The sequence below is a fragment of the Misgurnus anguillicaudatus genome, chromosome 1, assembly GCF_027580225.2.
Source record: "Misgurnus anguillicaudatus chromosome 1, ASM2758022v2, whole genome shotgun sequence".
NCBI lineage: Eukaryota > Metazoa > Chordata > Actinopteri > Cypriniformes > Cobitidae > Misgurnus > Misgurnus anguillicaudatus.
Window position 1 is genome coordinate 17,229,344 of NC_073337.2, and position 17,763 is coordinate 17,247,106.

The 17,763-nt window shown below is 37.7% G+C and overlaps 1 protein-coding gene across 9 annotated transcripts in view; it reads left to right on the plus strand.

Annotated features, from left to right (window-relative positions):
• ppfia2 (PTPRF interacting protein alpha 2) overlaps positions 1-17,763 on the plus strand; it is a 237,113-nt gene that overhangs the window by 140,446 nt on the left and 78,904 nt on the right. For all 9 annotated transcript variants that reach the window (XR_008639925.2, XM_055189829.2, XM_055189832.2 and 6 more), the window contains 6 exons: positions 853-954; positions 5,511-5,675; positions 6,626-6,700; positions 12,984-13,091; positions 14,951-15,172; positions 17,187-17,333. Coding sequence is in view for 8 of the 9 variants with exons in the window: in XM_055189829.2 (XP_055045804.2) it covers positions 853-954; positions 5,511-5,675; positions 6,626-6,700; positions 12,984-13,091; positions 14,951-15,172; positions 17,187-17,333 (819 nt within the window). In the remaining variant the exon portion in view is untranslated. The remainder of the gene's footprint in view (positions 1-852; positions 955-5,510; positions 5,676-6,625; positions 6,701-12,983; positions 13,092-14,950; positions 15,173-17,186; positions 17,334-17,763) is intronic.

Consider the following 17,763-nt stretch of genomic DNA (forward strand, 5'->3'; position numbering starts at 1 on the left):
ACTATAATCAGTGAAACATTGCAGCGAAGTACAGGCTTAGATCAATACCAGTGTGAGATATTGTCCTTGAAGGCTCCCTTTACATGATCCCAATCTCTGCCGTCTGGTTATAGCAAGGCAGGCCTGTCATCATCCGCCAACTCATGTTTATCAATTGAGGTGTCCGCTATTGCAACTCTTGCTGAATTAAATAAGACCTTTTATTCTAACCATCAACCAAAGCCATAGATCAGACTTCTTATTGAGAGACAAACAAAAGGGTTCGTTATATTCTTGCATGTATCCATGCATAACAATATCTGTATTTTTCGTCTACGTTCACATCAGCTTTGCTAGTCTTCATTGTCCATTTCACCCTTACCTGTCCTAAGTGATGGACAAACACATGAAATCACATTTCCAAGGGTGCATTTTGTGGTACCCAACTTGACTAAATGTGCACGTACGTAAAAATAGATCACGGTTTATATCATGTAGCACAGTGGGGCCTAAATCAATGCATGGCATGATTTCTGCCATTTTTTAAATCCTCTTACTGCACTGAATGCAGATTACCATTAGTACATTGAATCTGTACCATTTACTTGAGTGGGATTTAGCTTTTCCTTATGTAAAGAGTTTCACATGGCTTTAATCTCGCTCGCTCAAAGGGTGTTCACCTACTGTATCATAAATTCATGCAGTCTGTTCATTTAATGTACAGTACATGTACTGCATACCTCGGAGAATAAATGTTAAGTATCCTATGAGGTTTACCCAAGAATATTGTGAGCACATACAACAAAGTGAACAATCCCAATGTCATATCGTCCTCAAGCAAACTAAATGTTATGGCTTTTTGGTGTTTTACAGGAGTTTGCCGCCCTGACCAAGGAGCTCAACGCCTGCAGAGAGCAGCTGCTGGAGAAAGAGGAGGAAATATCCGAGCTGAAGGCCGAGAGGAATAACACAAGAGTAAGTTCATACTGTACACTGTTTTCCAAACATTTTAAACAACACTTTGTTCCTCAACCATCAGCTTTGGTTTACAATAAAGCCAGCAATCTCAGTTCTTGCTCACATAAATGGATGCTTTGGTTGCTCCATAGTGCTTTTGCTAAACCTGGCACTAAACTTTGTGAAATTTGAGTAGTTTATCTTAATAAAGTTTTTGTTTTATTTATCTTAATAGTTTCAATATTTCTAGCTCTGATGCCAAGTGCACAACAGTTTGAATGGAAAGACCCCCTCAATTGGGTTGCCCCCTAATTCACCTTCTTATTGCAACCATACAAATCCAAGCAAAAGTATTTGGTCATTGCACAACGTCACCCACATATTTTGAGATGCCAACCACAGATTCACAACATCCTAAATTGAATTTCATGACAGTTAGATAATTCAGCAATTACTTGTAAGTTTGAGATAATAATTCTGTTGATGTCAAGAAAACAAGCAGGCTAGTGCAGGGAAGTTGCCAAAACGTCTGACAAAAAAAACAGCACTCTGGCTATCGCTTCCATCTCATGAGAGAATAGTCATTTGCATCTTATGCTTCATTTTCACCACCATTTTTTTTCGCTGCACCCCTTAGCGCCTGCTTGAGTCACTGCTATGTAACCCGGCCCTTCAGTGTCTATTCTGCAATTCAATTAATTACTTGCGTTACTTAGCTCCGGCCAAACGTTTGAAGAGTCAATTATGGAATTGAGGATATTGAAGGGTATTAAGACAAGATAGTGGGGATAAGGGGAAGTAGTGAAATGAAAAGAACATGAGAGGTCAAGTGAGATTAGTAACGGACTCTGCCAGTGGCATTTCAAGTAAAATTTCTTATCTTTTATGGGCGCAGTCATTATGGAAAAGGTCACATGTTAAAAGTAAAAGTGTTTTGTTTGAGTGTACACCTTAATTCACAAATCATGGTTGTAAGAATCATTAAAAATGGGAATGTCCATCCATGGTAGAATTGCGTCAGCAGCGTAATAGTCATGGGAACACATATAGTGCTTTTCCATTGCATAGTACCCCACGGATTGGGTCGGGTCAGCTTACTTTTGGAGGCTTTTCCACTGAGTGCAGTACGTAGTACCCAATACTTTTTTTAGTAACGCCTCGGTTGGGGTTCCAAGCGAGCCGAGTTGATACCAAAACATGATGCGAAAACACTGTAGATCACTGATTGGTCTGAGAGAATCATCACTACCAGCGTCATCCCTGTAATTTAAAAGATTAGCTTTACCTTCATGCTAGCTTGCGCTTTCTCGAGTAAACCTGTTGTCAACTGTGCTTTGCTGTAAGTTCCTGTTTTGCTGTAAAACATCCACAAGTTGAGAATCAGGAACACCATATCAGTTTTTATACAGACTTTTGTGGCGGCACATTTGCGATGCGCACGTCCACATATATGCTTAAATGCAACTTAAATGAAGCTCAGCGGAGCATGTCGACTGACGCCACGGGTGTTTGTACAGAAACTGTCACGTGTGACAGAGGGAGTGATAAACGCGATGAGAAATAAATGAATGTATGGTACCTTATAGCATTCCAACAATGCTCTCACTTGTATGATGTCTCAGCAGTTAGCAGCGCAAATAAAGAGGGGAAAATAAGTATTTGACACATCAGCATTTTTATCAGCAAGTGGATCCCAAACATAAGGCCAAGGAAACTATAAAGTGGTTTGAGTATTAAATAAAGTGTGTTCAATACTTATTCCCTGTGTCATTTCACTTTATTTATTATGACTCAACTTGTATACTTAAATGTTCTGATTTCTTTGTATGAATTCAATATTTGGCTTGATGGCTAAATCCGGTGGAAATTTTGTGCTCAATAGCCTACTGATAAAAATGCTGATGTGTAAAATACTTATTTTCCCAGCTGTATAACGAAATGCCTATAATCCCTCCCACTCCGAAGTGTTACTAAACTCGATGGAAAAGCTAACCAAGCCAAAGTGAGGTGAGCTGACCCAACCTAAACTGTGGGGTACTATGCAATAGAAAAGCGCCATTAGTGATAACAAAAAAATATAGATTAAATGCACTCCAAATCACTTTGGATAAAAGCACCCGGCCAATGGGTAAATGTAGATGTCATAACATGATACTGCAGTCATTTTTTGCGTAGTGTTTGAATTTGAGCAACTCTCGTGCAAAAGCCGCAACATAAGGGCCTGATAAAAAAATTCATATTTTGAAGAAAAGATGTCAGACGCACTTAGAGGGTTTTGCATCTGAACTCCTTATTTGCAAATAGTTTGTGGTATCAGTTTTAACATGTATGTAAAGTACCTCATTAATGTTACATATGTTTCAGATTCCACATTGAATTCCCAGACAAGAAACAGGAAGTAAAATGATACTGTTTCTGTAGAAATATTGATTAACATCACTGTTGAGATTCATGTATTGTTTAATGGCCATGTCTGCAGAAGGCACCACTGCGAACCCATTCCACCCACAGAATGCTAGAGAGAAAGTAACCTAACCTGTATTTTCCGGCTGTAGGGTTGTTTTTATGCTGAGCTGGCGGTAGGAAACACACAGGCTGACACAGAAACAGGGTTATGAAGGAGAGAGAGCATAAAGCCTAGCAAAAATAGAAAGGTCAGCTCTTCTGTTGGTTTTTGGAGCAGCACAGTACAGATGTCAGCCCAGACCTCAGGCAGATACATGTACAGTACTGAGGCAGGCCTAGTGCAGCGACTCATTCAATGTTCTGCTTTGTGCAATAGATGTACCCTGGATATTTGGACACAAATTTGAATGTATCAGTGATACAGGTGCATAGACCATGTGTGACCCTGTCTGTGAAATCAAGGTTAAATTCTCATAATTTAATTTTGAGAATAGTTTTTAGTCATTAATTTCAATCTTTGACATGATCTTACTCAGTGAGTATTAAAGATATCGAAGTTATATATTCACAGAATGTTCTTTATATTATGTACAGTAGGATGCTTAAATGCAGAAAACAGTAAATCATAAAAAATGAGTTCAGGTTTAGTCTCACATGGCTAGATGTAAACAACACTGGTCCAAAATCACTTTTTGTTTCAGTTTTTAGTTTTTTTGTTTTGTTTTGTTTATTAAATATATAGTTTATAAAATAGAACTTACTGCAGATTTTATTATCCTCATAAATAGATTTTAATCTAAATAAATTGTATTTTTACCGGATTTTTGAACATGTAGTCAATTAATATGATTAATTGGCGTCATGTTAAACTAGACATGCCTTTCCATCTTAAATGGAAATGGCCCTTAAAAGAAGAAAGATTATATAAGAGCAGGAGTTTGACATTACATAAGGATAATGCAATAATACAGCAATGTAAAAAGCATAAAGAATTAAGTGCACCACACACCTACAAAATCAAAACGGTGATGTCTTTATAACTATTAAATACATGAAATAAATATAATTTAATATGTTGTTTGCTTTGTGCATGTCTTAATAAGCACCCATGTATAGCGACGATGTGCAGTCAGCAACTCATTAGTGTAAAATAAACCCCTTTAGATTGTATTCCCAGTAAATAATTTGTATTTTTGATTAACAAAAAACTAACATTGCATATCATTGTTCTCAGCAATTTGGTTGCAGTCAGCAGGGATGCTTTTAATTTGAGCACCTGCAAAAGAAATGGTACTGTTGCATTGCGATTTTGTTTCATAAAACTTTCACATAGCAAACAATAGAACAATATATGGTCAGAAGTCTGAGATTTAAATCGATATGATTGAAATATCACACATCCGGCTTTAGATGCAACATAATTATACCAGGTTTTCATGCATATGTAAGTCTATAAGTTTATCCCCAACATTTGACCATTAAAAGTTCTCGTACAATGTCCACTAAACATAAAATGATTCTCATGAGTAATGATCTGTTATTGATGATAACATTTGATGATCTCTCTCTCGATTTTACATGCCATGTACCAGACCAGAGAGTAACCACATTAACATAATCTCCTTTGTGCCTAGTCCAGGGGGTTTCAATTTGTTTGGTCTGCTTTATTGTTTCAAGTAATGTAATGGGTTGTCTTGTGTCTAATGTTGTTACCCTGCTGAAACTAGTCCCTTGTAAAATGAGAAAAGATGATGTTAGTGAGAAAATGGTGTTAAGCACATGTCATTACTTTTCAAATGAAAGTTGTCCTTGAGGGTTTTAGTCAAATCAGTCTACAATTAGACAAGGTTTTCACATACTTTTTCTTGCCACTGTACTTTCACACTATTTTCAGCATTATAATTTAAATGCCACTATTAATTAAACAAACAATCAGCATGACACAGGGAGCGCATTAAAACTTACGTATAGATTAATCGGTTTGTGCCATGTATATAGCCACAGATGCTGGTGTTAATAAAAAATAAACTAAGACATAATTTTGTATCTCCAACAGCTTAAGCTGTAGTTTCAGTATTTTTTTTCAGTTTAATATTTGTAAAGGTTTGAGTGGATTAAGGTGCAAGTGATGTCAAGTGTCCTGTGGGTAACCATTGTGTGTTCAACAGCTGCTGTTGGAGCATTTGGAGTGCTTGGTGTCAAGGCATGAACGCTCCCTACGCATGACGGTGGTCAAACGACAGGCTCAGTCTCCTTCTGGGGTCTCCAGTGAGGTGGAGGTCCTCAAAGCCCTCAAGTCTCTGTTTGAGCATCACAAAGCACTGGATGAGAAGGTAAACCGTGACAGCAACTGCTACAATGTTGATTTCATGAGGGAGTCACAATACAATCTATACCTTCCCACAATGCATTGTATATTTAACATATTTGAAAAAAGTGTCTTAGCAGACAAAATGTAATTTATTCTCATGCAACGTTGTGCTGTTTTGGGATTTTGAGATCTTAACACATTTATTGCAAAACTGTGCCCCACTATCCCGCATGTCCTTTCCTTTATCCCGTGGCCTTTTATTTATGGATTAAGTTCCTGTGCCTGTTCATCCAGTTGTAATCCATTATGCTCCCTTCTACAGACAGTGTCATTTATAAGGCGTTAGGTAACGGGCAGCAGAGAAACACATGATTTATGAGGCAGCAGCTTCAGTGAGTGTTTAACCCACCTCAATAGTGGGGTTTCCATCCAAACGTGAAGCCATTTTTTTTTAATTGGCAGAAAAAGTAAAACAAACAAATGCTAGGTGCGTTTCCATCAAGAAAATGTCAGTGGTATTGGTAACCTAGTAAATTAAACTCTGTAAATAAAACAAGGCACACTTAGAAAATGGAGACAGGACTGCATTTAGTTACAATTGGGCAAGTTATACATTTACTTTAGTTGTTGCTAAACTGAATTGTGTGCACAGAAGAAGAAATGCAGAATTTTTTGATGCAACCACAAGCAGCAAAGGCATTAAGATGAGGTCAAGTGCCCAATAAATGGGAAAGATAATATTAAAAATTTTAAAAATTGGTATAATATGTGACCTTTAACTTAGAAAATGTCCATATTTGAACCATCCATGGTTTGAAACAACCTTGCATTTTGGGTTTAATTTTATTTAAAGCCAGTGGTTGGGTTTGTTTATATTTGACCCAACAATGGACTGAAACCACAGAGCATTTATTATCATTATTAAAAATACTTTTATAATAAAAATAACATCTATTTTTAACTCTTTTCCAGGTACGAGAGAGATTGCGGGTGTCACTGGAAAGAGTCTCTGCCTTAGAGGAGGAGTTAGCTGCAGCCAATCAGGAGGTAAGCTCAGATAATGTAACCATAAAGCCTCCTGCAACAAAATTGTGCTGAACATCGGGTTACATAATCAATTGACACAATAAGTGTATCAATCAGTGTCGATTTATTTCATGTTGTTTGTTGATCTGAATCGTGTGAAATGCAAAAAAGAACAGGAAAAAGAACATTGTCATAAGTTGCCAATACTTGCTGTCCAGATGGTGTAGTTCTAGCTGAAAGAGTTTCAAACTTTTCTGCAAACGTTTCTTTAGGAGAAGAAAGATGAGAATCAGTGGGATGATTTCGAGCCTAAGCGTGTGGCAGTGATTCCCTACCGTGTGTTATAACATCTCTATTTCTGAGTTAACACTCATCTCAAAGGTTTGTAGGAGGGCACTGGATCAAAGAGAGAGACAAAGAGGAGAAAAGAGGTGAAGGCAGACATTTAAAAAAGGATTATGACTCAGCCAATTCTAAGAGATACGTAGAGAGTTACCATATGGTGAAAATTTGCAGCCATTTAACAAAGCGAACAAGAAATATTAACTTTTATGTTTGGTTGAGGCTTCTTTCCATCTCATAGGTCTTAAAGTGACAGCACACCAAATAAATTCCATGACACCAAAACTAGTTGTTTTAATGAAATATTGATTACTAATTAATACTGGACTGAATCAAATCGAAACCATATACAAAAGAATCAAATCACCAAATTGGTCACAATCTCCTGAACTCCAAACTGAATGTCAGAATGGGAAAGAAAGGAGATTTAAGCAATTTTGAGCGTGGCATGGTTGTTGGTGCCAGACTGGCCAGTCTAAGTATTTTACAATCTGCTCAGTTACTGGGATTTTCACACACAACCATTTCTAGGGTTTACAAAGAATGGTGTGAAAAAGGAAAAACATCCAGTATGCGGCAGGCCTGTGGGCGAAAATGCCTTGTTGATTCTAGATGTCAGAGGAGAATGAGCCGACTGATTCAAGCTGATAGAAGAGCAACTTTGACTGAAATAACCACTTGTTACAACCAAGGTATGCAGCAAAGCATTTGTGAAGCCACAACACGCACAACCTTGAGGCAAGTGGTCTACAACAACAGAAGACCCCACCGGGTACCACTCATCTCCACTACAAATAAGAAAAAGAGGCTACAATTTGCACAAGCTCACCAAAATTGGACAGTTGAAGACTGGAAAAATGTTGCCTGGTCTGATGAGTCCCGATTTCTGTTGAGACATTCAGATGGTAGGGTCAGAATTTGGCGTAAACAGAATGTGAACATTGATCCATCATGCCTTGTTACCACTGTGCAGGCTGGTGGTGGTTGTGTAATGCTGTGGGGGATGTTTTTTTTGGCACACTTTAGGCCCCTTTGTGCCAATTGGGCATCGTTTGAATGCCACGGCCTACCTGAGCATTGTTTCTGACCATGTCCATCCCTTTATGACCACCATGTACCCATCCTCTGATGGCTACTTCCAGCAGGATAATGCACCATGTCACAAAGCTCAAATCATTTCAAATTGGTTTCTAGAACATGACAATGAGTTCACTGTACTAAAACGGCCCCAACAGTCACCAGATATCAACCCAATAGAGCATCTTTGGGATGTGGTGGAACGGGAGCTTCGTGCCCTGGATGTGCATCCCACAAATTTCCTTCAACTGCAAGATGCTATCTTATCAATATGGCCCAACATTTTTAAAGAATGCTTTCAGCACCTTGTTGAATCAATGCCATGTAGAATTAAAGCAGTTCTGAAGGTGAAAGGGAGTCAAACACAGTATTAGGATGGTGTTCCTAATAATCCTTTAGGTGAGTGTATAAAAGCATCTACATACTTTAATATTATGAAAGAGTGCTTCATTTTGGTACAAATATGACTGAATTTCTTGCTCACGCAACAGTTGGAAATGTTGTTTTACACCCCCAGTCAGGTGCCTCACGATGAATACAGTTTCTGTGAAGTAGTTGTTTTTGTGTGAAACAAACCAGCGTTTCAGACGCAGATGCTCTCGCACGCACTCTGCTTTGATGAGACAAAATGAACGACATCAAAGCAGACATGCTCACTTTCAGTGGGCTCCCACTTTTCATTTACCTTCATTTGCATGTTGACTCAATATTTCACCTCTTTGTGGAGAAAGAAGAGGTTTGATCTTAAGGCCTAAAAAAAGCCCAGACAGTCCTCTTTCTGCACCTTCAAAAGCGCAAAGCCTCTTAATTGCCGCTTCATTAAAGGAATGCATTGTGAGCAATCAAATAAAAGCACCGAATCTCTCATGTCTGTGTATGTGTGCTGCTTGCTTTAAGCTCACGGTGAACGAGGCATCTCAGCACGGGTGTGGGATAATCTCCCAATGCCCTTTAGCCTGGAGAGAGCACAATGTGTGTGTTGATGTGACGGAGTGGTCAGCAGTAAGATACTGTACGAATAGGGTGTTATATATATTATAATAGTATAATATTACTCTGTCAAACATGGTTTTTAAGTCATTTTCTTAATTGGTGAGCCATTGCACAGTAGCTATTACGTGGTGCTCCTGCAGGTGACAAAGGTTTGAATCTGGCATGCTGTGTTTTCCGAACACATTTGGCCACCATCAGGTAACTTCTGGTTAGAGATGCTAATCTCCTCTGGGCCTTTGGTACTGTATGTCTTCAATTAAAAATTGTGGTTGTTGTAAATGTGTCATATTAAGACACTTCTAAACAGTTACTGTTTGATTTATGATGCTGTTTTCCTTTAATGCATGCTAATTCGTGAGCTATCAACATTACATATGAATATTAGGGACATAACCCCTCCCCAGTCTGGTCGTAAAAGCATTGTGGATATCCCATTACGATATAGTCCAAGGAAAAAGTCTCTTCAGCTACAAAATAAAAAGTTTGGTCAATGTTACCCACAGGAATGAGCTCCAGTGTGTTTGTTGCTCGCAGGTGATGCACATAATGCGAGACATAAAGCTGTAAAGTTACAGGAATGACTCGGACTGCGGCAAACATCTATGTAGCTTCAGCTATTGTGTCTCTGAAACTTAACCCTTTACCTGGCACCAGTGTTGGGGTTAACGCATTACAAGTAACGTCCATTACATAATAATATTACTTTTCCGAAGGAACGAGTAAAGTAACGCCTTACTTTTTAAATGCACACATTAATATTTAAGTTACTTTTTCAAAAAAGTAATGCAAGTTACTTTTTTAGTTTAATTAATTTTATTTAAAAAAATATGTACTGAATTAAACTGAACGTAGTCACATTATGCACTCTATGCGTATACGTCTGTCTGGGAACAGTTTGAGTCAGAAACTGAGATGGCTCGACATTTTTGGGATGAATGCAGAACTTTGCAGTCATAAAAACACCTGCAAGGCCTGAAAGAGATCAAGCCTCAGCCAAGAAAAAGTAACGCAAAAAAGTAACGTAAGCATTACTTTTCATGAAAAGTAACTAAGTATTGTAATGCATTACTTTTAAAAGTAACTTTCCCCAACACTGCCTGGCACAGCCCTTTTTGACCGGGGGATGAAAAGGTGATGTACCCCTTCGAATTAATATAACTGGCATTTTTTGGTCTAGAAGCCTAATTTTGGTCTTGTTTTACAGAAGTGTCTGGAGGTAAAAATATTAAATAAGATTTTTTTATAGCAGTTAAAATTTATTGTAATAAATAAAAATAATGCAGTATAGTATTATTTTATACATAAATTATCAAAAGAAATTAAGTTTGTGTTGGTTTGCCGTGAGGTTTGCTGCATACTCTTGTCACAAATTGATAAAATACAGTCACTGCATTATTATTACTGCTAAAAGGTTTTTAAAATATGAAAACTACGTTCTTAGACCTTTCCCGTTTGTCGTGATAAATTAACATTTACATGAAAAATATTGAAGGAAACTCGAGTGTCCCGGTCACATTACAGTGCCAGTTAAAGGCGGAGTCCACGATGTTTGAAAAACGCTTTGGAAAAGGAGACGGGCCGACTACCAAAACACACTTATGCCCAATCAGCAGTAAGGAGCGTGTCTACTAACCGACATCCTTGCCGGGTTTGCGTATGTGTGTGGTGGGTCTATCAACAGAAGGTCCAGATTCTATTGGGGTAGGGGCGTGTTTGTTTAGGTGATTTCAAATATCAACATTGGCTTTCAAACATCGTGGACTCCGCCTTTAACGGGTTTTAAAAATAACCCATGGAAATGTAATGATAAGAACTAAAAACAGCAATGTAAAGGTAATAATACATTTATTTGATTTACACTTTAAAAAAAATGTGTGTGTGAATTTAAATTTCACCTTGCCTTGTCTCTTTATATGGCAGGATAATATTTTTGTATTACTTCTATGTTGTTTAGCCAATACAATGTAATAGTTAAAAGTGTTTGCTAATTCTCATACTTACTGTTTGTTTGTTTAAATCCCTTACCTTAAAGTCCCTGTAAATTCAGATATATTAAATATGTTTGTCACACCACAGAAAAATGGGTTATTAACCACCCAACCAAATTTAAATGATGGAAAACACCAAGTAAATAAAATAAGTTATCAAAACCTTGGAAAAATAGGCAGCATTCCCTGCTCTCAAGCAGTGAGGGTTTGTTTGCTGTCGGCGATGAAACCACGCCCACTTGCGGGAAAGCATGATTGGATGCTTGTGATTGTGTTAGGGGTGGGGCCATGCGTGGTGGCTCAAGTGCGTCATTGAGCCACCGTTTTAACCAGGGCCGCCTTAACCTAATGTGAGGACCCGGGGCTAAGAGGTTTTGTAGGCCCCCCTTCCCCTCGATTTATAGTCTCTTTTTTTAAGTGCAATATCTAGGTAATCTACATCACAAAATGCATTAGTTTCTTTCGAGACATACAACAGTGAGTTTTCCCTCTTTGAGCCAGAAAACACCATAATATCATTATTAACATATCACTGAGCCTACTTGAGCATAAACACAAGACACTTTATTTCACAACCACACACAGCAACTTGTGGTGATAATAAAACCAAAATGTGTGAAAGTGTATATGTTTATAAGCTTTATGTTTATATAGTTTTTGGAATATACAAATTTGCAGAAAATTGCCACTCACTAACTAAATGCTCACAACAGTTTTAAAAATATAAGAAGTTCAAGTTAGTTTTAAAGTGAAAAGGCATTAATGATAACAAAAGATAAATCTTTATAGACAGAATCTTGTTAAATGCATTAATGATAACAAAAGATAAGTCTTTATAGACAGAATCTTGTTAAATGCATTAATGATAACAAAAGATAAGCCTTTATAGACATAATCTTGTTTTTTAATCAGTTATTTATTTTGTAGGCTATTGAAGATATAGTATGCATTGTATTTAGTATTTATGCATACATAAGTATGTAAAACGACAAAGTATGAATATGCACAAGACATGGAACAGGGAACATACCTGTATATAAGATCTTTAGATAATGAGATTATAATGGTGCTATCAGGGGATGATCATTTGAGATGGTCTTGTCTCTCTTTACTTTCTTGCACCTTTACCGTTGCGTCTCTTTCTCGTCTTTCTAAACCAACAGATGTGTGTTCTGTGAGCTAACGTCGCGTCAAACTACATCGCTCCAGCTGCGCACGCGTCACTGATATAAACGCGAGTAAACTTAAACTTTATAACAACTAACAGCATTATGTGCGGGAACTCCTTTCTTAATTTAGTGGCACAGTTTCTTGTGCACGTTTGGAGAGACTTCTGCATGCCAGAGACTCAGACAGCTGAACGAGCACAGAGAGAGAGCGAACGACCGAGCGCGCGCACGAAAGAGAGAGAGACCTGCACCTCACTGGTGCTTATTATGAAATTTCAGAAATTATTCTTTCATTTTGTTGGTGGATTATTTCCCGTTTCTCTGTCACACTCAATCTAACGTGCAGGAATGTCAAGTTGACAACGTGCACTTAATTACATTACGCGGAATAAAAAATATGCTACGTCTGACATTTTATTTCACGTTAAGTTACAATGGACCAGCAGTCATGTAACGTGCAATTAGAGTGATTGACAGAAGACCTGACAAGTTACAAAACAATATGACCTTTTCAGCTCATCATGAACGCAAACTTGGGAGGCGGCGGAGGCCCTTGAACTTGGGAGGCCCCTGGGCTTCAGCCCAGGTAAGCCCGTGCATTAAGGCGGCCTTGGTTTTAACCCTGACTAAATGTAAATTGTCCTTTCAGCAAAAGACAAAATCCAGTTTGTTTTGATGTCAGTTCAGCTGGCTATTATTTCTAAGTAACTTTTTCTCTTAATCAATCTTTTGCAGATTGTAGCCTTAAGGGAGCAGAATGCACACATTCAAAGGAAGGTGGCATCAGGAGAGGGCGCTGAGGACTTGCTGGAGGGCACCGATGCCCAAAAAGTTCATGGCAAAGTGGGTACCTGCACAACCACTCCAGTGTGGTTATTGTTTATCACCAACATGAGATGGTTTGCTGGGCACGTTTCAGTTGGTCGAGCTGGGACAACGACTGGCCAAACAGCTAAACTGAGGTTTACCTTGGCCAGTCTAGGATACCATCCCATTCCAGTGGGGTGAGACAATGAGATTTAGAGTATTATGTAGTGTTGAAGAGAAAGAAATACATAACTTCAATGTAATGTGAAAATGTGACATGTTATGGTAACCCATACTCGAAATGTGACCTTTGCATTGGGAAGCTATCCGTGCAGCACCTGGAGGGCACCACAGTTGCAACCTGCCAGCCAAGAGACTTGAACAAGGCAACCTTTGGGTTACAAGCCAGTTTTTCTAACCACTAGGCTTCGACTCCCCCAGATGACTGCACTGTCAACAAAAACACTCCTTCTGACTTATATATTACTAAATCATACTTAATGTGCACTTAAATAGGTCCCAGGCAAATGTTCCTCTGAGCGATGCCAGAAAAGTGTGGTTTCATTGCAGGCAGGCTGGCAAATTGACAGTATATGGTACATTTAGTCAAATTTAATCTTGTTTAATGGACAGTGAATATAGTGGCATTACTGACAATATTCATACCCTACCATCTAACACTGATTTATTGGTTTGGCCAACTGCCTAGAGCAGAGGCGTCAAGGGAAAAGGTTGCATGGAGACCCGGGTTCGAATCTTTAAACCCCATTCAAGGGTGTGTGTGTGTGTGTGTGTGTGTGTGTGTGTGTGTGTGTGTGTGTGTGTGTGTGTGTGTGTGTGTGTGTAAAATTGCATACCAGATGAGGAACACACGGATTCATGCACACTAGACAAAATCTTGAGAAATATTATTTACACAAAATGGCATTTGATGTGTTGCTTGTACATCAAACAAACAAATCTGACCATCACATTTTCAAATAGATAAATAAAAACAAAAATAGATCAAATAGACAGAAAACAGGATTGTGGGACTGCGTCATTATTAGCCCTCGCTGCCTCTCTAACATATTTTTATTGCCGTTCTTTGTCTTGTCATTGTCTATTTACGAACACGGATCTCTTCTGTTGAAGACGCGTAGATCGCTCATAGCTTCACAGCTTTGACAGATTAAATTCTGTGTGCTCGGCAAATGATTTTATCACCCCGTCTGTGAGTCTGCACCATAAATTAAACGGAAATAAAGTCTAATTTTAGTACAGCATAAGGCGTAGCAGGCTTTAGTGTGAAAATGTGACAGAAATCTTTATTTTCGGCTCTGCAGTGGAAAGATTTCGCATGCACGTAATAATGCAGCTAGATTTAACAGACTGATATGAGCATACCAAAAGGCCACAAAGGCCATAATGAAAGCGAGGATGAATAAATGACAGAGATAAATGAACAAACAAACCAGAATAATTCTGTATATTTAGGCTTTGAAAAGACACATGCTTCTTATGTAAGCTTTCAGGAACTCGCATAGAAGTAATTTCAATTCACAGTTAAAACACATTTATGGCTCCAAATTGCCAAGGAAATCAAGCTGTAAATATAGCTTTAAAATAAATATAAATACACTGTAAAAAAATACATACAATATAAATAAATAAATAAATATATATATAAATAATAAATAATACAAATATATATATTATATATTTAATAAATAATACATAACATTAGTAAATAATAATAGCTGAAAAACTTTATTGCTTATTATTAGTTTGTTAGCTAATGCATTTACTAATGTCAGCAAAAACCACCTTATTTTAAAGTGTTACCATTATTTTTAATCCATCACCCTCACAACATTCACCAGACCTGCTGTGTATTGTTTATGTTTGTACCACAGCGGTTGTCTAACGGGTCGATGGAGTCCGGGGACGAGGCCAGTCAAGTGGTGGAGCTGCAGGAACTGCTGGAGAAACAGAACTACGAGTTGGCGCAGATGAAAGAGCGCATGTCCTCGCTCTCCTCCCGCGTGTCCGAGGTGGAGCAGGAGCTAGAGACGGCCCGTAAAGACCTCATCAAGAGCGAAGACATGAACAACAAGTACCAGAGAGATATTAAAGAGGTGCGGTATGGATGGATGTCACGTACAATAAATGTGAAGCATCTGTCTCAACTCAGTCTCTGGCTGTGTCCAATACTTTAAAATGCTGCCTGATTTGCAGAGGTAGAAAAATATCAGGATGCTTCTTAACCCAATTTAACACAACAAGAAGTCTACCTCCTTTTCGTTGTTTTTTAAAGGCAGTGTAGATGTATCATCCGTTGCCTATGATGCACAATCCAGAGCCTGGTTGCTTTTTTGCCCGGAAAAGTCAATGAGCTTTACAAGCATGTGTGTATATATTTGTTTATGTATTTGTGTATGTAAATAGTGCATTCAGAAAGTTTAGACCACCTTCACTTTTTATGTTGCTGCTGGATACACCAATCATTTAAAAAATGTTTTTTCCTCATTAATCTATACTCAGTATCACATAATGACAAAGTGAATGCATAATTTTAGAAATGTGGTTACATTTTTTATAAATGCAAAACTGAAATATAACATTTACACAAGAATTTAGTACTCAGTAGTTGAAGCACCTTTGGCAGCAATTACATCCTCAAGTCTTTAAGGAATCAAGCTTTGCACACCTGGATTGAGAAATTTTTATTTACAAATCCTCTCAAGCGCAGTTAGGTACAATGGGGGACCGTAGGTGGACAGCCATTTTCAGGTCTCTCCAGAGTTGTGGGCTTTCTGAATGCAGTGCATATTTGTGATAATATATCTTGCATTGGCACAGACAATTAAGAAAATGCAAAAATTTAATTGAATATTAAATGCTAGTCAGCCTCTGTAACTTGCATTTTAAATGTGGCATTGCTACAAACCCACGCTGCATGAAATGCAATATTCTCAAGTCTTTAAAAAATGTATAACAGCATCTAGAAAGTATAAATAATTTACAACAAAAAAGCTAATATTTTTTACAGTAAAGTATATCATAAATATTAATGTTATATTTATTATTATTACTTTTTATTAATACAGATTTATAATATTTTTACATGTATTTTGTTTATGCTGATAAAGTTTTGAAATGTTTGTAAATTAAATTGTCATAAATGTTTCAAACATTTAGAAAATGTTATTAAAGTGACATTTTTTGTAATTTTGTTTTATTAAAATATATTATTTTATGATAAAACATTACTTGCAATAATTTAGCGAAATTAATTTGTACATTTTTGTCATGATTGTAACATGACAAAATCACGACTATATTTCAAAACAATTATGTTTTTGTGATTGTTGCAGGCAAAAATCCTTGATCTTACAGCACGTTTTCATAAAAAATGCGATGGAATATGCGGGATTTTTATGCAATTAAATTGCGGGAACTTGCAAAAATTGCGGTTGGTTGAAAAAGAGATAAAAAGTGATTCACCAAAACCCTGTTCTCATTCAATGATGTTCACGTCACGTAATTACGTCTCTTAATAATGTTCCCATGGCAACAGGGGGCATGGCTGCGCTTGTGTGAAGTAAATGCAAAATTTTTCAACTTTCTGCTTCGGTATAAGTGACTTTTTGCTACGAAAATGCGGGGATTATGAAATCATACAAGCCCTGGATATTTTGTGTGCGAAAATCTGCAATTTATGCGGCGAAAGTGCGGCGTATTTGAAAAAATGCATGGAATCATGTGATCGCATGATCACGTTTTTCTGGAAGGACTGAAAAAAGGCTGTCTGTTAAGGCATCAACTGATCTGTAGATGTATACTTCAGTATAGACCACAGCCACATATTGATGTCAGTCAGTTTAAAAGTTAGTGCCCGGATAGACTCAAGAAAATGTCTGTTGATCTGGGAAAACATATTGATAGAGAAAGCTCATGACATCTCGGAGCAGAAAGTGTTTGTCTGTGTGTCTCTCTCTCTGTGTGTGTGTTTGCTTTACATTGATATTTGTCCTAAAGCATGTGTGTAATTATATGGCAGGATTTTTGATTGACAGCAGCTATTACACCTAGAGGCTTTGTGTGTCTGAGCACCTCAAACTTTCTTCGAATATGTGTGTGTGTATACAGGCTATGTGTCAAAAGGAAGACATGGAAGAGCGGATAGTGACGCTTGAGAAGCGCTATCTCAGTGCCCAGAGAGAGTCCACGTCACTGCATGACATCACAGACAAGCTGGAAAATGAACTGGCCAACAAGGAGGCGTTCCTCAGACAGGTCAGGTTTGACCCCTGTGAATACACAAAACCACTTGTATTCCAATTTCCTTTTGTAATATTTCAAATTACATGGAAGTTTTTGAAATGACTCGGGAATAGTTCACCCAAATGATTTTCATGTGAAGCACTACTATATAACATGTTAAAGAATTGTTATGCAGCTCTTTTCATGCAATAACAGTTCATAATGGTCATGACTGTCACACTCCAAAAAGTACAATAAAAAATTGTTTCGATTTTTTTGTGAGAAAACAAAGTTATTCTTTGACTCCTCCCACAGTCCAAAGACATGCAGGTAAGGTGAATTGGAGATACCAAATTTTCCATAGTACTGCATAAATAAATAAATTAACAAACCATGTGTCTAGGCTGATGTCTGAAAAATGGCAAGTCAGCATAATTTACGCCAAAATGTGATTAGTAACCAA